General features: G+C 39.0%; 1 protein-coding gene across 6 annotated transcripts; it reads right to left on the bottom strand.

Annotated features, from left to right (window-relative positions):
• On the bottom strand, nt 1-27,181 carry NIG (NSP (nuclear shuttle protein)-interacting GTPase). Of its 6 annotated transcripts, XM_010251530.3 has the most exons (15): nt 26,946-27,181; nt 26,535-26,654; nt 22,748-22,809; nt 22,395-22,482; nt 22,244-22,305; nt 22,070-22,166; nt 21,396-21,872; nt 8,587-8,908; nt 8,243-8,448; nt 7,961-8,158; nt 7,737-7,841; nt 7,545-7,634; nt 1,138-1,285; nt 972-1,017; nt 1-768 (listed from the first exon to the last, which is right to left on the bottom strand). In XM_010251530.3, exons 2-15 carry the CDS (start codon nt 26,631-26,633, stop codon nt 630-632), a joined length of 2,139 nt encoding a protein of 712 aa, XP_010249832.1. In that variant the 5' UTR covers nt 26,634-26,654; nt 26,946-27,181; the 3' UTR covers nt 1-629. The 6 variants fall into 6 exon arrangements, with proteins under 6 accessions (XP_010249832.1, XP_010249829.1, XP_010249830.1 ...); XM_010251527.3 differs by having other exon boundaries at nt 8,243-8,908; XM_010251528.3 differs by having other exon boundaries at nt 8,243-8,908; nt 26,535-26,651; nt 26,946-27,180.
• Nucleotides 27,182-27,377: the final 196 nt, after the last annotated feature.

Consider the following 27,377-nt stretch of genomic DNA (forward strand, 5'->3'; position numbering starts at 1 on the left):
TACCTATTAAAATCTTTTTTTTTTATTCTTCATCAATACAAACAAGAATTCAGAGATAGCAAAAATTTAACAATTCTCATGAACCAAGCACTTTCCATGATTGTGGAAGATTGGTGAAAGCAGCCTCATATGAAAATTTGAACTTACAAAACCCCAAGACTCAACAAGAAGGGAAAAAAGGAAAAGGGAAAAAAAACTAATACAAAGGATACAAATACTACAACCCAAATAAGCATATATAAAACACCTGGAATATGGTACTAATAACAATTAGATTTACAATAAACATCAAGACCACCAAAACCATAGAAATAACTTAAAGCAAAGGAAAAAAGACCCCCCCCCCTCCCCCGGTGCCACAAAACCATCCGAACTTTGAAGCACACTTCCATTCCCTCTCCATTGGTTCATATCTTCTTTTCTTCATTTCTACATGAATTTTACATTGTTGCTGACCAACCATTTAAGCCTTAAAATAGCCAAAGATGCGTGCAGAAAACTTCTAATTTGGCTGGATCAGTTCACATGGTCCTCAACCAGAATGAAACCAAATTACTCCCCATAAGTTAACAGGCTGTAACAGCAAAAAGCTGACCCTAAATGCCATCAGAAAACCTTTGGCTTTGCAGCTATCCAAATGGGTTCCCCCCTACAGAAGGAAAAGAATTTTGTCTTGCAGGTTGCGAGTATGTTCCAGTCATTAGCTGATCTTTACTTAAGGTACTAAAACCAGCTCCATCACTGCTAAATCCTCCAACTCCTTGATGTCTGCAGAATTACTTAAAGAATTAAGTTTCTTGTATAAATCTTTTGATCAATAAATTTTTTACAATGCTACAGAAAAAAAAAAAAAAAAAACCAAAAGAGGAACAAACAGATAAAATTTCTTTGTCATTCCACAAGTATTCAATATGTTCTCCATAATTTAAAAGAAAAATAAATAAATAAAAGTACGCCAAACAAGTACATACCCAAAAGGCAACATGTTATTAGGTGCTTGTTGCCCCATATATGTACCTGAGATGGATTAAATCAAATACAAGAAAGACTGAAGACCCAGTTTATAAACCATGGGAACATAATGAAAGAAAAAAAGAACTAAAGATTATAATAAAAAAAATAGAAATATGATTTTACTTGGAAGCGTTGCTGCTGCATAAGATTGTGATTGGGGAGGCACCCAACGTGGAGGAGTACCAAGACTACCAAGGCTTGTGGTGCGCAATAGGCCAGAAGGTGGTGCCATGTGTGGCAGTGCCCCTTGAAGAGATGACATTGACGGAAACTACATCATAAGAAAAAGAAATTTATAAAAGGATAAACAAATCTGTCTCAAATTCAAAGAGCATCAAAAAGACTATACAAACACATCCAGTAATCACAATATCATATTAAACAATTGAACAATTGAAACAAAATAATCAATAAAAACCAGAATTACTTTATACAGTATTAATTTAATAATATAACTATATTGGGTTAAGGCTTTGTTTTTTTATCAGCATTGATTTAAGGCTTCGTTGAGCTTCTTTTTTTTTTTTTGTGGGGGGGGGGGGGGGAATAATCAGGGAGACATGTTTTGTCTTTTAGTGAATAAGCCATTAAGGAGGTTGTGAACTCCTAAATGGCTGGACCTGCAATTGGTTTGATTACAATAGCCTTTATTATCAGTAAAACAAGGCAGAAAAAATGGAGGAAGAGAGAAGGGAGAGAAGAGAGGGGAGAAGAGAAAATAAAGATTGGAGACCGAAAAAGAGTGCTGGCAGCGCCAGCTCTAATTAATATATAGGGTGACATATTAAAAAGTGCAAAAAGACAACAATCCCTTGCGGCACACACTATATAAATTATTTAACAATTCTAACACTCCCCCTCAAGTTGGGACATAAATGTCAATCACACCCTACTTGTCACACAAATCATTGTGCCACAAGTGATGGAGGCCCTTAGTGAAGATATCTGCAAGTTGTTCTTCTGAGCTAATATAGGGAGTGCACACTTCTCCATTCACAAGTTTCTCCCTAATAAAATGGTTGTCCACTTCAATGTGTTTTGTCCTGTCATGGAGGACTGGGTTGGCTGCAATATTGATGGTGGCTTTGTTGTCACAATAGAATGACATGGAATGGAACTGTTAACTGCAAAGCCCAATTGACCTAACAAGTTTTTATCCACATAATTTCAGCAACTCTATGGGACATAGCTCTATACTCTGCTTCAACATTGGACCTAGCCACCACATTGTTTTTTACTTCTCCAAGTGACTAAGTTTCCTCCCACAAAAGTACAATATTCACTAGTATATTTTCCGTCATCTACTACCCTTGCCCAGTCAGCATCTATATACACTTCAACTTTCAAATGCCCATGCTTCTGGAATAACAAACCAGCCCCTAGGAATGTATTGAGGTATCTAAGAATCCTCTTGGGATTATGCATAAACCAACTAAGGACACCCACAACATAAGCAATGTCAGGTTTGGTCATGGATGGATATAAAAATCTCCCTACAAGCCTCTCTAGAACTGCTTCAGATCTTTTATAGCCTCCCCCTGACTGTTACTCAGGTGATGATTAGGGTCAATGGGTGAATCAATTGGCTTCACTCCTAACTTGCTTGTGTCCTCTAATAGATCTAGGACATATTTCCTTTGAGAAATAAAGAAAACTTTTGTGATCAAGCAACTTCAATCTCAAGGAAATAACGTAAGGGACCCAAATCCTTCACCTCGAATAGAGTAGCTAAGAATTCCTTCAACTTTTGTATTTCAATTTTCCAATCACTTGTGATGTTTTCAATTTTTTTTTACTATTGAATGTATTTAGCATAACTCAATAAACCCTTTTGATGTTTTCACTTTTCACATAGGAATGTCAATAGATCAGGTTTAGTACTGGTTTGGTTCAACCTAACCCAACTAGTTAAAATAGGGTTACCAAACCCAACCCACCCACCCCAGGAATAGTACCACTATTCTTAGCAAAGGCTATATTTATATTTTTTCAATGTCATTATGAGAATGGACTAGGTTTAGTGTGTGTTAGTCACATCCTGAAACCCAATTAAGATTGACACAAACCCAACCCCAATAGAATTGGGTCAAGGTGGGTTTCTCCATGATTTAAATGGCACACCTCACATTAGCAATTTTTGTGTAGGGATTAAGAATTTAAGACCCTAACATGGACTTATTTGTGTTCGCCTTGAGGGGCTTGGTACAAAAGCAGCTCGTAGAATCAGGAATGAAAGATGTTTTACATCACATTAGCAATTTGAAGTAATGCAATTGGGACAAAAAAGGAGATTAAGGTCTTTACATGCATGAATATGTTTTATATGTTTGATTTTATTGTTAAATTTTCATTTGAATATGTTTACATGTTATGCTTATGTATTTTAGTTTTACATAACAAGTTTTTTAAAACATTTATTTTAAAATTTAAGTTTATAGTTTTAATTAATATTATGTTTAATATTTGTTTAACTTTTGCATTTTTTTATATTTTTGCACCTTGCGGTTTTAAAACACTAAACCAACCAATATCCAAGTCCCAAATTGTGAACTCTCATATTAAAGTAATCAATTGGCCAACTCCATACCATCTTCTCATCGAACAAATTGTCATATATATGGCACCTAGACATGACCATGCAAACATGCTTAAAAAGGTGGACATGTACTAGGTCATATAGGAAGGTGTTGATGACTACATTTCCTGAGGTTCAATACATAAAAATGGGGCAGCTATCAAGTTAATACACGCATACCATCCTGCATGTCTAGCTTGTCATGCCTTGTCTCCCACTCCCAGTCAATATGCCAAGTTTTGTTTCCTTTTTTTATTGTTAACAGTTAAAATTTTATTAATTTGTGACAGAAAGAATGATTTACATACAAAAAAAAGTCAGTTTTGCATGGGCTCTCCTAAATGGACGTGTCCATGTTGGACATGCATCCAAATCCAACACTAATACAACAGATTATTAAGGGCACTTTTAGGTAACATTTCTTTTTTTTTTTCATCTCCTAACTTATTTGACATAAATGGATGGCTAATGTACAAGATGAATGCCATTTTGTGCATCAAATGTTCTTGGTAACAATTGCAACATTTTATTCATCAAAAAAAAGAACCAATTCCAGTTCAACCCTTGTCTGGCTACTGCATCAGTGCATTGGCCAAACAACTTGGTGACCTCTATATCCAGTTGAAGGTTGTGCCCATTTCCCTTGCCAGCTGTCTCACTTCCCTCATAATGTATCAGTATTGCCAGGAACCTTGACCCCTATTCTTGAACCAGCCCATGACTACCAAAGAATCCCCCTTTCTTTTTATAAGTAAAAGATTCTTTAAATTTTCATTAAATCAGAAAAGATAAGCAACTGTTACAAACTTCCCCAATGGAGGCACAAGATGCAGCCTCACTTGTAAAGAAAAGACAGCACAAGAATTACAATTGAGCACAAAACAATTGATCCCCGGTTACCCCTTGCTTAGCTAATTACCAAAGAATTCCCTTCCACCACTATGATTCTGTAATTGAGAGATTTGCCCAAGGTCAGTCCCTGTAACACTGCTAGCAACTCACCTCGTGTTGAATCCCCAAACCTAATCCTGACTCCCAACTCCAGAGAAAACTACTAAAATGGCCCCATAGCTGTTGCCAAAAAAACCCACTTATAACAGAGTTTCTTTTTGAAGCAAAGGTAACTTTTTATTGAAGAAGAAAAAAACAGAAGTACATGAGAGGATGTACTGAAGCCAAGAGTGGCTTGGCAGGATTACAAAGGCAAACAACTGTTACTAAACAAGAAATCTCTAGAGACCCCTTATTTTGCTAGGATATCAGCAACAGAATTTTGCTCCCTAGGAATCCAGACCAGCTTCACATTCATAGAGCCTAAGATATCCCTGGCTTCAGCTAAGAAGTGGGCTAGTCTCCAGGGCCCTCCCTTCTCCTGTAACCAAGCTATAGTATTTGCAGAATCCCCTTTAATGGTTAAAGAGGATAAACCTAGCCATTTGGCAAAGTGAATTCCTTTGAGTGCAGCCAATACCTCTTCCTTTGTGGCATCTGCCCTCCCAATCGGACCACTGTAAGCCCAGCAAATATTCCCCTTTCCCCTCGGATTACACCTCCATTTCCTGCTTGACCTGTGGATCCTTGGGCGCTACCATCAAAGTTTAGAGTCATTTCTCCTTCTCTAAGAGCCTGTCTCATAGTCCACTCAGATCTTGGAGAGGAGTGTAGGATTTCTGGAAGGTTACTCTGGAGATCATTTAGGGAGAGACCTTTGAACACTTCAGAGTTGATTACCCAAAGGTTGCATAGATATGTGATGTAGGAAGTTGGATCTTCAACATTTCTAGCTTTATTTTCAAAAGTTCTATTGTTCCTTTCTTCCCAAATGCCCCACAAGACTGCATGGGTCACTGTATTCCAGTAAAATCTTCCTCTTTTTCCTAGCCCTCTGCCTTGCCATTGCCACAAGATGTCCACCACCCTCTCCGGGAACACCCAGATGTAACCAACTAGATTTAGGAAGAAGTACCAAATCTTCCTAGTGACCGGGAAATGGAGAAGGATGTGATCAGTTGTCTCCCCATCGTCAAGACAAAGAGGACAGTCATGAGGGGAGATGCATAATCTGCCTTTAAACTTTTTCTGAATCAACTCGGAGGTGTTTATTTTCTTTAAACAGGCTTCCCACACAAAGAAAGAGACTCTACGGGGAGATGTGTGATTTCTAGACTTTCTTAGCCAGAAAGGGAGGCCTCTGATCTTCTGACACTAGAGCCTTGAAAAAGGAGTGAGTGGAGAACTTGCCGGCAGGATTAAGTATCCAGATTCTCTGGTCAGGGGTAGCAAGAGAGATGTAAGCCTCATTAAGAGAGTTTAGCAAACTAGCTATATCAGCAATTTCTATTTCTCTTAAAGGCCTTCTAAGGTTTAGGTTCCAAATTGTTCCCGAGGGTGGGGGGTTGAGGCTAGAGGCTACCGTGGCTTCTTTGGATTGGGGCAGGTTAAAGATCCTAGGATAGGAGTTAACAAGGGTGTCCTCTCCCCACCACAAATCAGTCCAAAATTTGATTCTATTTGCGTTCCCCACCTGATATCTACCAGAATCAAAAAAAAGGTTATAGATAGAAGCAATACCTTTCCAAGGGTTAGAGGCTTTGGCCCGGTTCAAGTGAACCTTGCTATCCCAACCATTGGCATGTCTCCCATACTTGCTCTTGATGATTTTTGTCCACAACACTTCCATCTCCAAGGGATACCTCCAAAGCCATTTTCCAAGAAGGGCCAAGTTCCTTTCTTTGATATGACCTAGTCCCAATCCACCAACTTCCTTTGGCTTGCAAACCTGATTCCAGCCTACTAGATGACACTTCTTTTCACCACCCCCTTCCCATAGAAAATCCCGTTGTAGCTTTTTAATCTTGCTTTTTACTTTGCCTGGGACTCAGAAGCAGACAAGAAGTAGATTGAAAGGTTGGCAAGGGAAGTCTTATTAGTGTAAGTCTTCCACCTTTTGAAAGAAAGCTTTTCTTCCACGTGGCCAATCTTTTCTCATATTTTTCCACTACCGGGTCCCAAAAACTTTGACTTCTCAGGTTCCCACCAAGAGGCATTCCCAAATAGGCAATTGGGAGCCTCTCCAACTTACACCCCAACAGCTCCTTAAACCTATCCAATAGAAGGTCACCAACATTTAGGCCCACAATGCTGCTTTTAGTGTAATTAATTCTGAGTCCAGTCACCATCTCAAACATATTTAACACTCTTTTCAAGTCGGAGATGTTCTCCCAATCCGCCTCCAGGAAAAGGATGATGTCATCTGCAAACATCAAGTGAGAAACCGGGACTGCCTCCCTACCTATCTCGAATCCTTTAAGCAATTTTTTTTTATCAATAACAACAACCTTTCAGCAAATTTAACTCCCTCGCTTTTTGAATCAAGTAACTAAGTACATACATCTGCCACCAAAGTGAAGAGTAGTGGGGAGAGAGGGCACCCTTGTCTCAAGCCCCTGTTTGCATTAAAGTATCCAATAGGTTCACCATTAATCAGGACTGAAAACCAAGCAGAGCTTATGCACCCTTTAATCCATCTCATCCACCTTCTACTGAAACCTCTCAGACTTAGAATCTCTAATAAGCAATCCCAATCCACTTTGTCATAGGCCTTTTCAAGGTCCAACTTGATTACCACCCCTGCCTTGCCATTTTCTAGGATTTCCCAAACTGCATCCATCAAATTTAATGAATCTCTTGCTGATTTTTTTTCAAAAAATTAGTATTGTATTAATAACCTCTAACACCTTTAGGTTTTTTTTATCCGAATATACCACTTCACATATTTTAGAAGTGTGAACATTACAATATACTCTGAAAGTGTTCATGCAGCATTGGTGTGTCATATCAGATATATATCATCTCCTACATGGGTAGTTGGGTACACTAAGCATGAATCTAGATATGTAGGATATTAGGATTCAAGAATACAAAATCACTAGAAATACAAAATTAATGTGCATACCATTGGTCTTGGGGCTTGAACTACTGATGTATCATCGTTCAGGTCAAATGGATTGGTCGATTTCAGTAGATGTGGAAAAGTTGACACTGACTGTAATACATAATTATTTATAATTAAATGAGAAGCCATTCAATAAGCAAATTAAACAAGGAACTAGATAATCTGAAATATAGTTGTTGATTTGCTACATACCATTGCAGTAGGATATTGCATGCCGTATGCCATGCCACGAGGTGGAGCAGTTTGCCAACCAGAAACTGGTGCAGGAACTGATGAATAGGTTGTAGTAAAGAGGTCCTGTAGAGCATTCAACCTCTATTATTGCAAACAAATAATTTTAAATTCGTACTTAACAAAAAAACCCACAAAAATAAGAAATGAAATAACAATTAAACAATATAACAGAAATCTATTACCTCTGGAAGTTCTTTTCTTCCACTAGACTTTGTTTCCACATGGGAAGGTTGTGATGTAACCACCGAACTGGTATCTTGGGTTGACGGTGCCTGAGATGGCTGTAGGGTATGAGCACCAGTCAAAGGCACTGGTGCATTTGATTGTACAGAGGGCATATTTGGTAGAGTGGATGTTCGCACAAGTGAAGAACTCCATGGCTACAAAAGTTCAAAGAAAACAACTATAAGAACTACTGTATCTGTGAAAAAACAAGACAGGAAAATACACCTTATATGTCTCACTTGATTGTTTGAAACTTCAGAAACTGATCGAACCAACTGCTGAACAGTAGACTGACTATCATTGGCAGTAAATAAAGAAGGCTGATGCTGCTGCATTCCTGGCCACTGCCCTCCAATCGGAGTAAACATTGATGTCATGCCTCCAGGTGCAGCAGTGGGAGCACTACCACTCACAGATAACATTGATAGGTCGTCAACTGAAACAGCTGCAGGAGAACCACCACTGGGTGATGTTGTTGTCTGACCCAAAGATGCAACTGGATTACCAGCACTTACTGGGAACATGTTGCCTACAGGAACAGTTTTTGGGCCAGCACCACTTGAGGGCAATGTTGGAATATTACCTAAAGGTGGAGCTGCTGGAGCTGACAGTTGTGAGAACACAGATTCTAGAGTGTCCACATTTGAAGGGGGCTGAGACACCTTTTCTTGTGTGGCAAAATCAAAAGAAGCCCAGTTGTCATCAGTGGATGAAATTAGTGGTGGTTGTGTAACAGTTTGACTTGTGGGTGATGTAGTTGATTGTGCTTGTGTTGGTGATACAGCTACTGCTACATCAAGAGGTACAAGATCAGCATTGAAATCAATCAAGCTTCCAGAATTTGCCCTTTTAAGTTCAACTGAATTCCCATCAACAGATGCCAGGCTACTGGAAGAAGCAGTCCTCTGCAATCATAACCATTGAAACATTATTTTGGTAAGAAAATAGCAAAATGTAATTATTATCCAAGTAAAAGAGAAGAAGGAATCAAGAAAAGAGAAGAGGAAGAGAGAGAAATTTTGAGGCTCAAAAATTTAGGCTGGTGGTGTTAGTTTATTACTTATACTAGGGTAACAGTGGCTTTACATAATATATAAAATGAGACAAAAACACCATAATGTCCTTGCAGCACTAATACAAGGATTACAACACTCCCCCTTACGTTGGGTCATACACATCAATCATGCCTAACTTGTCACATAATTCACTGTGACACAAACTATTCAGCCCTTTTGTGAGGATATCAACACGCTGTTCTTTTGAATTGACAATAGGGAGTACAAACTTCTTTTTCGAGCTTTTACTTGATGAAGTGTTTATCAACTTCAATGTGTTCGGTCCTGTCATGCAAAACTGGACTAGCAGCTATGTTAATAGCCACCTTATTGTGACAATAAAGTGACATAGGACCATCCACCACAAATTCCAGTTCACCTGGCAAGTTTTTTATCCATAGGATTTCATCAACTCCATGTGACATGGCCTTGTATTCTGCTTCTGCACTGGATCTGGCCAGCACACTTTGCTTTTTGCTCTTCCATGTAACTAAATTACCTTGACTTCCTATCATCAACTGACCCAGCCCAGTCTGCATTCGTGTAGGCTTCTACTCTTATGTGTCCATGCTTTGCAAACAATAAACCCTTCTCTAAATGTTTCTTCAAGTACCTAACCCTCTCTGCAGACTCAAAATGGGAGGTCCTAGATAAATGTATATACTGACTAGAACCCCTACTGCATAGACAATGTCAGGCTGAGTCTTTGACAAATATAAGTCTCTCTCTACCAATCTATAGAACTACTTGGCATCAGATACAAACTCACCATCACTATCACTTGCTCTATGGTTCACCTCAATAGGAGTGTCAACTGACTTTACCCCCGACCTGTCAGTATCTTGGAGAAGTCTAGAGTGTACTTAATTTTGACAAGTCATCAATAAAACTGATAAAGTATTTAAAGCCACCCTCAAAAGTCACAGATGTTGGGCTCATACATTAAAATACACAACATGGAAAAGGACATTTGCTCTTTTATTACTTAAAGAAAATGAGGTCCTACAATGCTTCCTCAGTTGACATGTCTCAACACTATAAAGTAGAAACTGAAACAAACTTAAAAACAGTGGGAGTAAAATCTTCAAGAACTCAAAGGACAAATGACCAAGGCAGTTATGCCACAAAAAAATACTTGACTCTTATCGGACTGACTCATGTAATTAGTGGGGCTTAAAAGCTACAACACCAACTTTATTCTCTAGAACATACAGACCATCAACCATGCTTCCTCTACCAATCATCTTTCCATAGGTCAAATCCATTGGACTGACTCATGTAACTAGTGGACTCAAAAGCTGCAACACCAACTTTATTCTCTAAAACATAGAGACTACCAACCATGCTTCCTCTACCAATCATCTTTCCATAGGTCAAATCCTAGAACACACAAAAGTGAAGAAAAAAGGTTGCACAACAATTCAACGATTTTGTAATACTACTGATGAATAACAAATTTATGAGAAGTTTTAGAACATAAAGAATATTAGTGAGAGCAAGGCCAAGAGGCAGAGATATAGATCCTGACAAGCAATGGTTGAGACAGATCCATCTACTGCTCTTATCCCTACCAAAGAGCAAACTATATGAATGGAAAATGTTAGACCGACCATTCATATCATTTAAAGCCCCCGAGTCAATGATCCAAGGGGACTCAAGAGCATGGGTGGGCACATGGAAAACAGGAACAATACTACATGTTGTATACGTAGAACAGCTAGGAGTAGAGCCACCACCATCCATCTAAAACAAAGCTCTCCCATACAGAGTTCCTTATGCTCACAGAAAGCATTAATGGTATTCCCCTTTGGATCAGAACCAGTAGAGTGCTCATGAGAAGAATCAGTGGTCATACTATTCGTGTGAGACTCTTAAGATGTTGCGTTGGCTGCATTATACTTCTTGGGGGCTTGCTTCTTGGAGGGTTTTTTTGGTCTTCCGATAAGACTCACAGGTGTGTCTAGGGCGCTGACAATGGATGCACCACGACCCACAACTTGTCTTTCTCATCACCTTATGGATTCCTATGAGATTCATTCTTCTTCACCCCCACTACTTCCACTATTTATAGCTAAACTATTTGCTCCCCCCAATAGGATTCATGGCATTTTTCCTATTCGATTCTAATTGGACTAGAGCATGCACTTCTTGTACTCAAGGCAATTCCCTGCTGCCATGGTTTAAAGTATCGATACGATACGCCCCATATCAGGTGTATCGTATCGTATCTTTTGAAAACGATACGATCCGAAACGCCTGATTCCAGGGGTTTCGGAACCCCAATTTTTTTTAATTAAAAAAACATGTTTTTAGCTTCCCAAAAAACCAAACTTTGAAAAAAAAACTAAAAAAATAAAGAGTTTCGGGCGTTTCTAAGTACCGATACGATACTGCTGAAACGCGTATCATATCGATACTTTGAACCTTGCCTGCTGCCCAAAATCTGAAGCATGATGGGCTCATATACTAGATTCAATCCCAAGAGGAAAGCAAAGACCCTAAACTAAGATACTCATAATCATCATCCAAGCCTTATCCTAACTATATGGGGTTAACTATATGAATCCTATTTTGCTAGTCCATTCTATTAAATTATTGGTGCTTAAATTATTTCTTACTACTATCCATGTCCTTTTTGTCTACCCCTTTCTCTTCTAGCCCCTTTCAACTTGTAACAAATCACTTCTTAGGGGTTAGTAATAGTGACTCAATAGTGTCACTATTGAGTGTTGTTCCAAGTCCGCATTGCTTGGGAAAGGTAATGAAGGCCCTGCCTTCTATAAAAGGATAAGCAAGCCAAGCCAAGCCAAGTCTTGGAATTAAATGAGGTCATACCTTTTTTTGTGCCATAGACCCAAAGCCTAGCCAAGCCCGGCCTAGCATGGGCTTGTGCAATATTTTCTTCATGTATACATCATTTAATTTAAAATTTTCTAAATAATTATTTTTTTATTGTACACTTATCATAGGTGCTAAAGCCCACCCAGGCCCAGTCCATGATCACCACTAACTAGAATCAACACCAGGAAGAATAAATTTTTATTGTACACTTCATGTATACATCAGCACCTTCAATATGTTAAAATCACTCCAACAGCAGTAGGATAAAACACTTTATTCATTACTATCTCTATAGGCCTTACATAGATTCAAAAAGGAGGGTAGGCCAACACTTTTCCCTTGTTTTCTACTACAAAACCAACTAAGAAATGCTACTAACAAAATAGCTAGGAATAGGACAAATACTTGTTGGCTAAGGACTAGGACTTTTGACTTAAAACTAGGAAGAGACAGATCCTACTTTATAACTATAATGTTGCCCTACTAACATAAATTTAACTAGCCAACATAACTCCTAAACTAATTAGGAAACAAATTGATGCAGGACCCACCCAAAAAGTAGCTAATTGTATTATCCTATATTTTTTTCGAAGATAATTGATAAAATAAACTTTATTATGAAAAAAGAAAGAGAGGATACAACAGGGTGATAAGAAATCACCTAGCAAAAAGACCCACCCTAACATCCTATATCAATTTGGGAGATTAATGAAGTCCATCCAATTTTAAAAGTTTAAAGAGGAAGGAATTCAAGCAAAGTTCTAATGTTAAATAAAAGGTTATAAATTATAAGCAATCTTACAAAGTAAATGGGGTTGAGAGCATTTTTATTTCAAAAAGGGATGCAGAAGATTCAATTGGTTGTTGCTATGGCATGCCATCCAATTAAAATTTCGAACACCAAGGACTCAATTAGAACAACAAATTTCAATTTTCTACATCCTCATCCTTCTTCTGGCTTGAATTGGAATTTGGGTTTCACTAGGAATCTCAAAGAGTCAGAAATCCCCTTCGTGTCTAACTTGCTGAGAGTCTTGGAGTCTGTAGTCCTTATTGATGATGGGAGAGATGCTCAGTGGTAGTCCCTTAACCCTGATGGGAAATTTTCTTGTAAGTCTTGTTTTTTAACTCCCTTATTTCCACTCCCTCTCCCCCACCTTGCCTATAAAAGAAATTTGGTGCTTCCCTATTCCTCCGAAGGTCAGTGCATTTTGCCAGGAAATGTTCCATGGGTGCATTAATACTTGTGTTTTTTTTTATATTATTAATACTTGTGATTTGCTACAATGGAAAGGACCAAATTGGGCCTTGCCCCCCAATTGGTGCTTCATGTATAAATTGAATGATGAGACTGCCTTCCACCTCTTAATTCCTGCCTTTTTGTTTGTTGTATTTGGGAATGGTTTTCTTCTCTTTTTGGTTGCAGGTGGAACCCTCCTGCCAGTTTGGATGGGTTGTTCAGCCCTTCTGTTTTGAAAAGCACAAAAAAAGAGGTGGGATTTTGTGGAGATGTACAAGGGCAGCGGTATTGTGGACAATGTGGGAACAAAGAAACACAAGAATCTTTGAAGAGGAGAGAAGCTTGGCAGAGGTGATTGAATCCACTACTCTTAAAGTTTCACATTGGGTGAAAACCTTGAAACTTTCTTCAAACTTTAAAGTGGAGGACTTTTTCCAGAATTGGGGGGCAATTGCTGGCTCTTCCTCTAGAAAACAAAAATCTTTAGAGATTTGGTCACCCCTTGTGGCTGGTTGGAAGAAGTTGAACTTTGATGGTAGTAGTGTGGGTAACTCAAGCTCCTCAGGTATTGGAGGGTTATTAGGGATGATGGTGCCATTATTTGTGCATTGTTTTTAGGCCCAATTGAGCAAGGTGACTCGGTGAAAGCAGAATTTATGGCAGCAGTTTACAGGGTAGAGAAGGCCAAAGAACTGGGAATTGGTAATTTGATCATTGAAGGTGACTCAAAGATAGTTGCGGGATGGTTGGACAAAAGTGAGAGGGTGACTTGGCAGCTTAGGAATGAGTACAGGTGCTTTAAATGGCTGTCAAAAGACATGAACTTGCAAGTTCGTTTGGTTAGAAGATCTGCCAAGAGTTTGGCAGATAGTTTAGCTAAGCAAGGGGTTCAAAGACATCATATATCAGGGTGATTTTGTGTGGTTTGTGTTGTGGTGACACCTTGTGGTAAGTGTGCAATCTTTTCCAACTTTTTCTAAAGTAGAGGGCTGATGATTCTTGGTGTTTTTTCTAAAGAAAAAGGTGTGTTACAGTAGTTGCATACCAGCTCTTTGACAGTTTGCCTAGGTGACAAATCAGCGATCTCCTCTCACTCATGGCTTCACCAAATGGTAGCACTAAACCTACAGTAGTTGTGCAATCAGATTTCATAACTTCTCAATTAACTACGGTGAAACTCAATGGTACTAATTATATCCCATGGGCCAAGTCGGTTGAGGTATCTCTCATTGCAAGAGGCAAGTTGAAGTACATCAAGGAAGGTCCATTGAAAAGTGAATCAGAAGGGTACAATAAATGGGTACAAGAGAATGCCCACATTATGACATCACTTTAGAATAGTATGGAGAATCACATTAGTGTAAACCTTATGTTTCTAGACACGGCCAAGGAGATTTGGGACCATGCCAAGCAATTGTTCTCTAGACAAGACAATGTCACAAGAATTTACTAGTTGTACCAAGACTATTTTCATTCAACAAGGGGATAAAATTGTTGAAGAATACTATGCTTCTCTAAAAAGCTTAAGGAATGAGCTCAATGTTTATCAACCCCTACCACTGGTTTGAAGACTCAATAAGAACAACGACAACATCTAGATGTAGCAAGAGTTTTATCTAGGTTGAAGTCTGAATTTGAACCAGTGCGGGCCCAAATCTTAGGGAGCAGTGATCTTCCATCCTTATCTGAGGTTTTCTCTCGCATAAGGAGAGCCTCAAATCCACATAGTGATCATCCCCCACCTTCAAAGAGATTAGCCATGGTGGTTCCCAGAGAAGGTTTTCCTGATAGACATGTGTGTGGTAAAGGTGGAGGACATGTGAGGGGTTTTGGTTATGGGCCCAGAGGTGCACGAGGAGGTGGTAGAGAGTTTGGTGGTGCAAGGAGTGGTGGTGGTCATAGTGGTAGTGGTCGTGGTTCAGCCCGTGGGTGCTCACATTGTGGACGAGAAGGTCACACAGTCAACTTTTGTTATGATCCTTATGGCCCTCCATCTTCTTGGGCTAACCAAGCAATGGTGGAAGGTGATTTTGGGAGTCTTAGTGTGACTGAAGATGCTCCTACTTCCAATGTTGGTAAGGATAAAGACACAATTTATATCTCACGTGAGTATGAAAAGCTTCGCTAGTCTGCCTCTTCTAGTTCTGCCACGGCTACACTTATGAAATTAGGTGTTGCTTGTCTTGCTTCTACTTCTTCACCTTCACCTTGGGTAATTGATTCTGGAGCTTCAAACCACATGATTGGCTCCTCAGATATGTTTGTATCCTTGTCACCACCTTCTACCTCTCACACTGTTACCTTAGCTGGTGGTTCTTCTTCTGCTATTACTAGTCCCGGTAATGTGTCTCTTGGTTCTGACCTTAGTTTATACTCGGTTTTTTATGTTCCTAAGTTTCCCTTTAGTCTCTTGTCTGTAAGTAAGCTTACTCAAACCCATCATTGTTCAGTAACATTTTATCCTTCATATTGTGTCTTTCAGGATCTCAAGACGAGGAAGACAATTGGTGGCAGTCGTGAAGTTGGAGGACTGTACTACTTGGATGACCATGGTCCTCAGAAGGCTCTTCATTCCTCTCTTACACCACATTAGTGGCATTGTCGTCTTGATCATCCTTCTCTGCATGTTTTGAAAAAGCAAGTCCCAACCTTGGAGTCTATAACTCAGCTAGATTGTGAGTCACGTCAGTTTAGTAAACATCATAGAGTGTCTTTTGTTCCTAGGGATGATAAGAGAGTCCCGAGTCCTTTTGCTTTAGTCCACTCAGATGTTTGGGGTCCTAGTCATGTGTCATCTTATAATGGATTCAGATATTTTGTAACATTTATTGATGACTATTCAAGAATGACATGGATTTACTTAATGAAGGATCGTTCAGAATTGTTCTCTATTTTTCTATCTTTCATGCTAAGATAAAGAATCAATTTGGTGTATGCATTAAAATGTTTCGTTCAGATAATGCCAAGGAATACTTTCATAATAATTTTCAGTCTTATTTTGACTCCCATGGTATTATACATCAGTCCTCATGTTCGCACACTCCTCAGAAAAATGGTGTGGCTAAGAGAAAAAATCGCTATGTGATTGAAACTGCTCAGGCCTTGTTGATTCAAATGCCAGTTCCTAAAATCTATTGGAATGATGCAATTCTCACCTCTTGTTTTCTCATAAACTGTATGCCTTCTTCAGTCCTAGATGGCGAGTCACCTTTCTCTATCTTGTTTCCTTCCACCTCGCCTTTCTCTCTTTCTCCTCGTGTGTTTGGTTGTGTGTGTTTTGTTCACAAATTGGGTCCAAGCCATGATAAACTTGACTCCATAGCTATTAGATGTGTTTTTCTTGGTTACTCTCATACTCAAAAAGGTTACAAATGTTATGATCTTGTGTTATGGAAAGCTTTTGTTGCTCCAGATGTTACCTTCTTTGAGAGTTTACCCTATTTCTCTAGATGTGAACCTCCTCCTTCTGTTCTTCTTCCCTCTAAATCTGGTGATGTCTTTTTTTTTTTTTGATAAATAATAGAAACTTTTATTAATATATATCAAGAGAAAAAGATACAAGAGGGGTAAAAACTCTTAACCCTCCCAATAAGTACATTTCAGTTTACAATATTGCCCAAAAAAAGTTGACTCTTCCCACCCCTTGTTTGGCCAATGAATCTGCCAAGGAATTGACACTCCTCTTAGTCCATTGAAACTTGACTTCCATGTTTTGAGTGAATTGTCTAACTTTCTTTTTCTCATTCAGAAATTTACACAAACTAACATCGTCCTTCTGCAACCAATTGATAGCCAGCTTAGAATCACCTTCCACCATCAGTTTTCTGATATTCAACTCTTGGGCTCTTTTTACCCCTTCCAGAACAGCCAATGTTTCAGCTCTAAGAGAACCCCTCCATCCAATAGAACCAAAATACATGGCAATAATTCGACCTTCTTCATCCCTGTAAGCTCTCCCTATACCTGACGGGCCTGGATTTCCCTCAATGCTACCATCGAAGTTCAGTTTAGTGAACCCCAAAGCTGGAGGAGACCAAATTGGGTTAAATGAAATCCTTATTGGAGTTGACCAAGCCACTTATTTCCACTTCCTGATGATGTCGCCTTTTGAATAATTTTCGAAGAGCTTCATAGTCTTAGCCCAATGAGCCACCCTTATAGAAATTAGTTCAATGATGGCACCCTTATTTCTTTCTTTCCCATGATCCTTTAATTCCTTTCCTCCTAGATTGTCCAACAGATAGCTGCTCTTACACATCTCCATAGAATTTTCCCTCTTCTTTAACCCCCTAATTGAAGTAGAATGGAACAAGCTTTGTACATTTGAGGGGGGGGGGGTCCACCTGCAACCAAAAAGAGAAAAACCAACACCAGATTTCTGAAATAAATGGGCAAGATATCCGTAAGTGATGACAAGTCTCACCATTCTCCTTACAAAGGATGCACCAGTGCGGGGATAAACACCAATTAGGCCTTTTTCTTTGAAGTAGGTCACAAGTGTTACACTTTTCTAAGAAGGCTTCCCAGCAAATCCTGGGAGGGATTGGTCTACCCCAAACTTCCAAAATTGGGAAGGGGAGTTCAAAAACAGGTGAGGAATGAGCCATCTCTTTGAAAAAGGAAGAGCACGAGAAGACACCCGAAGGAGAAGGGACCCAAATCCTATTATCCCTCCTAGAGGGGTCAATACCCACTTCATCTAGGATTTTGAGCAAGTCAGAAATAAGGTTCAGTTCAGAGTCTCTAAGGGCCCTTCTAAAACCTAAGTTCCAATCAATAGTTGAATTAGAAGTGGTCAGAAAAGTGGAGACTGGCTCATTTTTAAATCGTGAAAGGGAATACAAAGAAGGGAAAAGCTCTTTCAACAGTGTGTTTCCCACCCAAACATGATCCCAAAATTTCACAAGGTTACTAGAGCAAAGGTCATACCTGATTAGAGGAAGGAAAGAAGGAAGTAAGGCATGAATGGATTTCCAAGGAAAAGCTCTTGTAGCCCTAAATGATACTCCGTATCCCATCCATTCGTCGCTTGCCCATGAATACTTAAAGCCAACTTGAGCCCACAATTTATCCCTCTCCAAAGTCAATCTCCAAAGCCATTTCCCCAATAGAGCTTCATTCTTTTTCTGCAAATTACCTAAAGCAAGCCCATCATCACTTTTGGTTTTAGTAACTATACCCCACCTGACTCTATGATCTCTTTTCTCCTCTCCTGGTTCTCATAAGAAATCTCTCATTAACTTTTTCAAGGTCCCACATACTCCCTCAAGCATTTTAAACATAGACAGAAAGTAAACAGGCAAGTTAGCCAATGTTGACTTGATCAAAGTTATCCTACCTCCCTTGGAAAGGTAATTTTTCTTCCAAGATGGTTACTCTAGACGTGATAGACAACCAGAATTGTCACCAGTAGTTGATCCAGCTCCAGCTTCTGACATGCCACCGAAGTCTTTGTCGTTAACAGATCCACCATCCTCAGATCTTGATCTTCCTATTGCTCTTCATAAAGGTAAGCATACTTGCGCAGATCACCCCTTTCTCGGTATGTCTCCTTTGCTCACTTGTCTCCTTCACATCAACGTCTCCTTTCCCTTCTGTCCTCTGTTTCTCTACCATGTTCTCTACAGGAAGCCCTCTCATCTCCTAACTGGAAGAAGGCGATGGATGAAGAATTTCATGCTCTTCAGTCCAATAATACTTGGGATCTCACTTCCTTACCACATGGGAAGCAGGTCATTGGTTGTCGATGGGTATATACGGTTAACACCATCAAGATGGCAGTATTGAGCGGTTCAAAGCTCAACTTATTGCAAAGGGGTATACTCAGGCCTATGGTGTAGACTATTCAGAAACCTTCTCTCCTGTGGCTAAAATAGGTTCGGTACAAGTGCTCATTTCTTTAGCTGCCCACTTTGGTTAGCCCTTATTTCAGCTTGATGTCAAAAATGTGTTTCTCCATGGTGATCTTCAAGAGGAGGTATATATGGAGCAACCTCCTGGGTATGTTGCTCAGGGGGAGTTAGGAAAGGTGTGTCGATTGAAAAAGGCTATCTATGGGCTGAAGCAATCACCGCGGGCATGGTTCGATCATTTTAGTAGTGTGGTGCAAGATTTTGGCTTGAAACAATGTAGTGTTGATCACTTTGTGTTTAGTAGAGTCTCGTCATCTAGGAAGATCATTCTCACAGTGTATGTTGATGATATTGTTCTCACTGGCAATGGTACACGTGGAATTGATGAGTTGAAACAATTCCTACAGCAACACTGTCAAACTAAAAATCTAGGAACCTTTAAGTACTTTCTTGGAATTGAGGTAGCTCGATCAAAGTGGGGAATTTCTCTGTCCCAAAGAAAGTATGTTTTAGATATGTTGGATGAAACTAGGTTGTTAGGATCCAAGCCAATTGAAACTCCCATGTGAAGATGACTGATAGTCAAGGGGGGCCATTAGAAGATCCTACAAGGTATCGGAGACTAGTAGGCAAGTTGATTTATCTTACCATCACTAGGCCTGACACCTCCTTTAGTGTTGGAGTCCTTAGTCAATTCATGCAAAATCCAACAACTGCTCATTGGGATGTTGTTATGAGGATGTTGAAGTATCTAAAGGGTGCTCCTGGTCAAGGGCTTTTGTATAAGAAAGGGAGAGATATGTCTCCGGTAGGGTACTTAGATGTAGATTGGGCAGGGTCTCCGATGGACAGGAAGTCTACTCTAGGTTATTGTACTTTCTTGTGTGGAAATCTCGTTACTTGGAAGAGCAAGAAGCATAACGTAGTTGCTAGGAGTAGTGTTGAAGCTGAATACAGGGCAATGGCTCATGCTACCTGTGAGCTAGTTTGGTTGAAGCATCTTCTTCAAGAGATGAATATCACAATTTGTCAACCCATTAAATTGTTTGGGACAACCAAGCTGCAACACATATTGCCTCTAATCCAGTGTTTCATGAAATGACTAAACACATTGAAGTTGATTGTCATTTCGTGAGAAAGAAAGTGACAAGTGGAGAGGTTGTTACTCCCTATGTTAAATCTGAAGACCAAGTAGCTGATATTTTTACTAAAAGTGTGGGTCACTCAAGGATGGACTATATTTGTAACAAGCTGGAACTTTATGATATATACACTCCAGCTTGAGGGGGAGTGGAGTGTTAGAATTGATAGAAGTAGTTAACAGGGGCAGTATTGTATTTTTCATGTTGTTCTTTCTCTCTTGTATCTGCTGTAACTTTCCTAAGGGTATTGTAGTCATTTCAGCTTTAGTAGAATGCTAATACAACCCGGGTCGACAGTAAGAAGAAGTGAACAGATTTCTCCTTTCTAGTTTTCCCTCTTATATCTCCTTTCCCTTCCCTTTCTCTTCCTATCTTCTCTTTCTTTCTTCTATCCTTTTCTTCACCTTTTCTTACTTTATTAAAGTTGGAACACAAAGTAATGAACATAATTCTGAAAATGGGGCACCAATCAGTATAGCCAATAGAATGCAAGTTAGATCAGAAATAATAAAAAAGCAAAGTCAAAAGAGTCTAGCTTCCAACTCATGGACCCTGAAACATACAAATGGTGGACATTCCAGATGTTCCCAGAATCACAGGTTTGAACAAAGAAAAGATTTTGAGAGCCAATGATCACAAAATTCTGGTTAGCTTTCTTCAATGGCAAAAATTCCTCCCCATGGGGTTGGGAGCTGTATATGAAAACTTGAAGAAAACTCTTGTATGGTTATTGGTTAGATCAGAGGCACCACAAGTGGCACATTGACATTGCGCCCCTTTCATTAGAAAAGTATTACATTCAGTAGGATTATGCACTGGCTAGTTCAGCTGCAGATGACCTTGCTAGAGGAGGTATCTTGGGAGTGAGCCTTACTGACAACCTGCTTGCTTAAGTGATTGTTCTTCATGGGCTGTTTATAGATTTTCTTGTGGGATTTAAACCCTTTGGATCTTTTCTTTTCTGTAAGTTTAATCTATCTTGGATATCCATCAAAAGATGAAGTACCCCAAAATTCTTTATTGAAAAGGTAAGAAGATATATCATGAGTTTACTAGAAATTCATGGCATACTTCAGCACAAAATTACAATCACTCAACAAAGTCAGCCTTCTTTCAAAGAAAATTAGTGCCAGTTAGCCCCATCACAAGTTGATAGAAATCAAGCCCTTTTCTGTTAACAGCAGAACATTCATGGGATAAAAAGGTGATTAGGTGAATATTACCAAATGTAAAAACAATGCATAATTCAGAACAAATTTCACCTGAGGATGCAGAGAACCATCAGCAGTCCTATTACCATTTGCTTTAGGAGTTTCACCAACCCGAAGAGGTGGAACATCCTCCCCCAGGATTTCTCTAACAGGACGCACAATAGGAGGACTGGAGACATCCAGGCCCTTCTGACGGTTGGATGACCTGCCCTCCAGCCTAGCTTCTACATCAGGAAACCTCCGCTCTTCAAACCTCCTATTGCCAAATCTGTCATCTCGGCGCCTATCATCAACCACTTCAAAGCGAACAGGACTTCTCCTGTAATCTCCATACCGCTGACCTTCTTGATCAAATCCAGGACTTCTTCGTTCATCATAATTGTATCTGTAGTTTCTCTCATCATTTCTACCAACAGGACTAGGTCTTTCACCATATCGGCGTTCATATACATCCTCATAAGGTGGGCTTCTAGAACCACCACGATTTGTATCCACCCTCCTGTTTTCATAGGAATCCTCCCTCTCACCCTGCATGACATATAGAGTTCACTTAGTAAATTAAGGAAGCTTTTAACAGGAAAAATGTCAACATAGCTTTCAAAACATATACATTGTTGCAACATTGACAACAACCAGACATGCTAAGTTTACAATCTAGAAACTTTATGAAAATTATCACGACCAGTTTACTCATCCAAACAAAAAGTAGGGGAAACTTTACTTACCGACTTAACCCTTCGAGACTTATCGATGCTCGGCTCCCCAGTGTATCTCCGATCCACATAAACATGCTTGATGAAATCCCTGAGTCTATCTACATTACTGGAAACAAGGATTTTAGTCAGAACCATAACCATGCTAAGATTCCTTCAGTAGTATAGTGTAGATCTGTTATGAACCTGCTATCAGGAATAGACTGACGCTGTGGATCCCATTCCTTAAAGTAAATTTCCTTTGCACGCTGTGGAAAGTAGAAAAAGTAATCAAAGGAATGAGAGATAAAGAAAGACAGCAAGAACATTGAGGAAACAAGGGCCATATCACTGATACCTGATTGCCCCCTGCTTGAAGAGCACTAACTTCTTGTGAAGTAAATTTAGCCATTGATACTGATTTCACACGGTGAGTGAACTCCCGGCTGGAATTGATTTTGATACAAAGTCAGCACAAGCAGTTTCCTGTAAGTTAACATTGAACACTACTTGGCCCTATTTATCAAGATTATATCCAAGAGGAAATAAGAATCTAGTTAAAAATTTAACATATAACATCATTACTTATAAGATGCATCATTATGTGATAGACATCAATCATATACAAACAAGTGCATAAGAAATGTCAAAAAGCTAAAACCATGACCCCAAGAAGGGCAATGTATTGAGCCAGATAATGTTTATACTTACTGTATCCCACTGCAGGTTGTGCAAACAAATGTCCAAAAACTTGTACAAACATACTGAGGTCCCTGTTAGACAGTAAAACATTTTTTGCTGTTACAAAGAGCATTAGCAAGAGTATTTTTAAAATAGTCATCAACTCAAATAAGAGTGTTATAGGGAAAAAAAAAACATTATCATAATCAACTCTTTCATATCAACTATAGGTTTACAGAATGCAATAGCAACATGAGAAGAAAATGACAGCAAACATAACAGAAAACCTGTAGAGAATAATCAGCAACTCAATATATTTAGCCCATTCGTATGAAATACTGGAGAAAGGCATCTAGAATACCCATATTTCAGCATATTACACAGAAAATGAAACAAAACCTACTAAACAACTTACAAACTAAGAGGGATACATTTCAGACTGCAAAACCACAGGTGATTCAAAACCAGTATAATAATCCAAAATCAATATTTTCTTTAATGAAAGTCATTGCTATCAATAAAAAATGCTAACCTCATTTGGGATTACAGGGAGGAGATAAAGAGGTTTAAATGATTAACTAGTGAGATGACATTGAGAATTCAATGGGAAACAAGGTCAGCTAATGGAACAGCAGATGCATTAGCTAAACAAAGAGTGATTAGCGACCATTTGTATTGGAGTCAATTGTAATTGGGTTTGCTGCCGGTGAGAGGTTGCACCCCACACCTTTCCTTGGGCAATTGTATCTATTGCAGTTTCTCTTCTTAATAAAATTGTTCTTTTTTACTTACTAAAAAAACTTAAAATTGTCAAGAAGTGGGACCAAATAAACTCCAGAGGTATCCTTGCACATGTCGCATGCTAATCTAGGGATGGTAAGGCCATTTGCCTAACAGATGTAAGTAACACTATACTTTCTGAATTGTAACACCACCCCTACATTCGTCATTTTTCAATTGACTTCTGAACAGATATATAACAGAATATCAATCTGACATAAGAAGAAACTGAATTAGAACTTTTAACCACATGTGCAACTAAGAGCCCTTCAGATTTAATGAACTTGTAAAAAGAGGCATTATTTACACATTAAACTACAGAAAGAATGAGTACATGTGATTATGTTATATCGATTATTTCACACCTATGTAACTATACTATAGCTCTCATTCCAAGCCTCAAGTCTTTCCATCTGATCATCTTCTATTCTAGCATTCCCTGTTTCTATCAAAGATAAAAGAGTCATAATAAGGGAGCTGAACTGAATGACAAATTGCTTTTATTTTAGTGGCTAAAGTAAAACATTAGAGGGTATAGTAATCAACCCAATTTCAGCTTCAGCCATTAGCGACTTCACAATCTCCTTAATAACTTAGTCACTAAAAGCCTTGATGCCCAGATACCAGTACAAGGGTGCCATATCGTGTTGGATACTTCAATTTTTAGTGTCAATTTTGTATCCAATAATTTATCCTTGTGATATCTGGGTAGCATAGATTGATCAAAAAAATATATATCTGGGTAGCATAGAGTAAAAGACAAAGTGATGGAGTGAAAGCCGCCAGGCCCCAATAACTTTGATGGGAGCTCTAACAGGAAATCCGGGTATGGCAGGTATTGGTGGTGTGATCAGAGACTCCTCAAACAAAGTGTTGGCTATGTACTCAGGACCTTTAGGGGAAGGTGACTCTTTAAAAGCTGAACTGTTAGCTCTACTTCAAGGGCTAAAGATTGCCAAGCAAGCTGATTTTAAGAACTTGGAGATAGAAGGGGACTCAAAAATAGTGACATCTTGGACCAATTCAAGCAGTAATGCTCCTTGGTACTACAGACATCAGTTAAGGGAGATAGTAACCATAGCAAGGGCACTTAATGCCTCGTTTACATGGGTCAGGAGAGCTGCAAATGGAATGGCTGATTCTCTAGCTAAACAGGGAGTTCAAAGGCAACAGCTTTTCTGGGCTTTATTGTAAAATTTTCTGTTGAAATGTCTGTGTTTTATCTGCTGCAACTCTATATTAATTCTCTTAATTGAATGAAATTCTCATTTTTGCTGATCAAAAAAAATAGAGTAAAAGACAAAGCAATAATTCAATTGGGTTCAGGCTGAAATGAGTATGAATTATCAGTTTCCAAAATCTCTCTTCTTGACCAACTTGCTCCTATCCATCCTTGTTATTCCCCAAGGTTACTAAATCAACCAACAGATAGGCATCTTTAAATTCCCCAAGATGCACACAAATTCCCCTAGGATTTGGGGATTCCACTAGGGCAGAGTTGTTAGCTGCAATTCAAGGTGTTTGCTATTCAGCTAGGTGTGGTACAGTTGTTAATTGAAGGAGATTCCAAGGTGGTTGTGGGTTGGCCACAAAGTCCAGAGTCTGCAATATGGTGTTTTAAGAACGAAACCAAGAGGTTCAAGTGGTTAACAAGGGTCTGATTGTAAGAGTACAATGGGTTGGGAGATCAGCCAATGCTATGGTTGACTGTCTAGCCAAGCAAGGGGTAGCCAGGGATCATTTGTTTTGGACGCAGTTGTAGTTTGTTGTTGCTTTGGAGAGTATGCAGCTCGCGCCTCTCCAAGATTACTTGTATCAGTTTCTTGCTTTTTATATTGATATAACGAATTACTTTATTTATCAAAAAAAAAGGAACAAAAGACTATTTGAAAACATGTTTATTACAGAAGAGAATTTACTGAAAGGATTTTGGGGTAGGTTGTGTAGGAACACACAGATTGTTCAGGAATAGGCCTTATAGCCCCTTTTTTTATTCCGGAGCTTTTTTGTATCTATGCACACAGATTATACAGATTAGAAGATTACAGATCCGATTGGGCACTGCACAGCTCCTTGTGCAGATTTGGATTGTTTTTTTTTTTTTTTTGAGTAATACAATACTTTACCTTTTTCCTCAAGAAAAAGAATATATATATATATATATTGGGTAATGGCCTTTTACAAAGCTGTACATGCAACATAGCTGAATAGGTAATACAGACACAATGAGGACTCACTATACATTCTATTCCCAATCCACTAGTGAGGAAAACCCCAATTTTACCATGGGATTAGCTATGGAATTGAAATCTCTCGAAATCCACTCAAATAACAGTTATAAGAACCTAAAAAAACTGTCTATAAAACCTCTCCTGAAGCCTTTCCCAATTTTATCGCATTAGTGGACACTGTCAATCAAAAGCAATAAGGACCTTTGTGAGTTAAACATCTTAACACCAACAATAAAGGATGTAATTGTAACCCATTCCCTCAAATAATGAACAGAATTAGAAAATGGTAGTAATACTAGCTGAAAAAAAAAATAGTAAACACTAAGAATATAAATGAACAGAATAAAAATAATAAACATAACATAATCAAGTGAACACCTACAAAACCCCTCAAGTACGAGAGAGGTCACTTAATATCAGCTCATAGAAGAAACTCAATTCAGGATATGATACTGAACAGTGTTTTACAGTTGACACATGAATGCTATTAATATTATTCACGGAATTTTCTCCATTCTTAGAAGCACCAACGTAGTTTTTATTTTAATTTTCCTATTCTTCTGAATAAATAATTATACTTAAACTAAAAAACAATTGAGAGCAAAAGCTACATTACATTGTTGATACGATTGTTTACAATCATTGATCAATTTCCTTTTCTGGCGTCACAGTGAAATGCAATTGATAAAAAAGGTGGCGGCCACCCTCCGAATCCGAATTAAGAGAAAGAGAATCAAACGACCACTCAACGAGGACAAAGCGAAATGTACAAACAAAAATGAGCCACCAGAGATGCAAGAGCATACCAGACTGTTACAATTGATACACCTCCGATTTTCAGGAAGTTTCAGGAGACCACGAATGATCCGCTCATTCTTCTCGTCTTCCTTCACCCGATTCGCCATATCTCAGGGGTTTTCCAGCTTCTTCGCGCAATTCCAGTCAGAAACCCAAGAAAGAGAAGGAAAATTGGAAAAGAAAGAAAACATTTTAATCAGTATCCATTCTTTGGAAATCAAAACAACCGAAATCATTAACCAAAGGAAGATATTCGATAATGTATTCACTCTAGAAAGCAGAAATTCAACAAAATGGAAGAATATATATCGAATTCGAGTGTTAAAGAATGGACCCAAATATATAATTCGTTGAGCTTAGCTAATGCAACTGTAATTGATTGAAGACTGGGGATAGGAGTGGAGAGACAGAGAACTGACCTGACTCCTCTTTGGATGAATGAATTCGACTTCAAAAACCTAGCTAACGCCAACAGAATCCTGCAACAGTGACGATGATAGCAGAGGAAGATCGATTGGGTGCATGGATGTACAGGGATTGTCAGACTTTTTAGGGTTTGGAAACGAAGATCCGTGCAGCAAAACTCTGTTTTTTTCCTTGGTGTGAGAGACAGAAGGAGCGAGAGAGAAGGGAAGAGTTCTTTTCTTCACCCATGGTCAAACACAGGAAACCTCGCCTGTTTTACCGGTGCGTGACCGGTTTTTCCCGGTCTGAAGATGGCAATTAGGCATTATTCATGACTGAAAATTACAAACATATCCTCTCAGTGTGGAAGCGTGGAAGGCAAAAGGTGGCCCGACCGGCCGACCGGGCCGACCCTACCCTGGCCTCATGGAGGCTGTTGCTTTGCG

The sequence above is a fragment of the Nelumbo nucifera genome, chromosome 8, assembly GCF_055504915.1.
Source record: "Nelumbo nucifera cultivar China Antique chromosome 8, China Antique-T2T, whole genome shotgun sequence".
Lineage (NCBI taxonomy): Eukaryota > Viridiplantae > Streptophyta > Magnoliopsida > Proteales > Nelumbonaceae > Nelumbo > Nelumbo nucifera.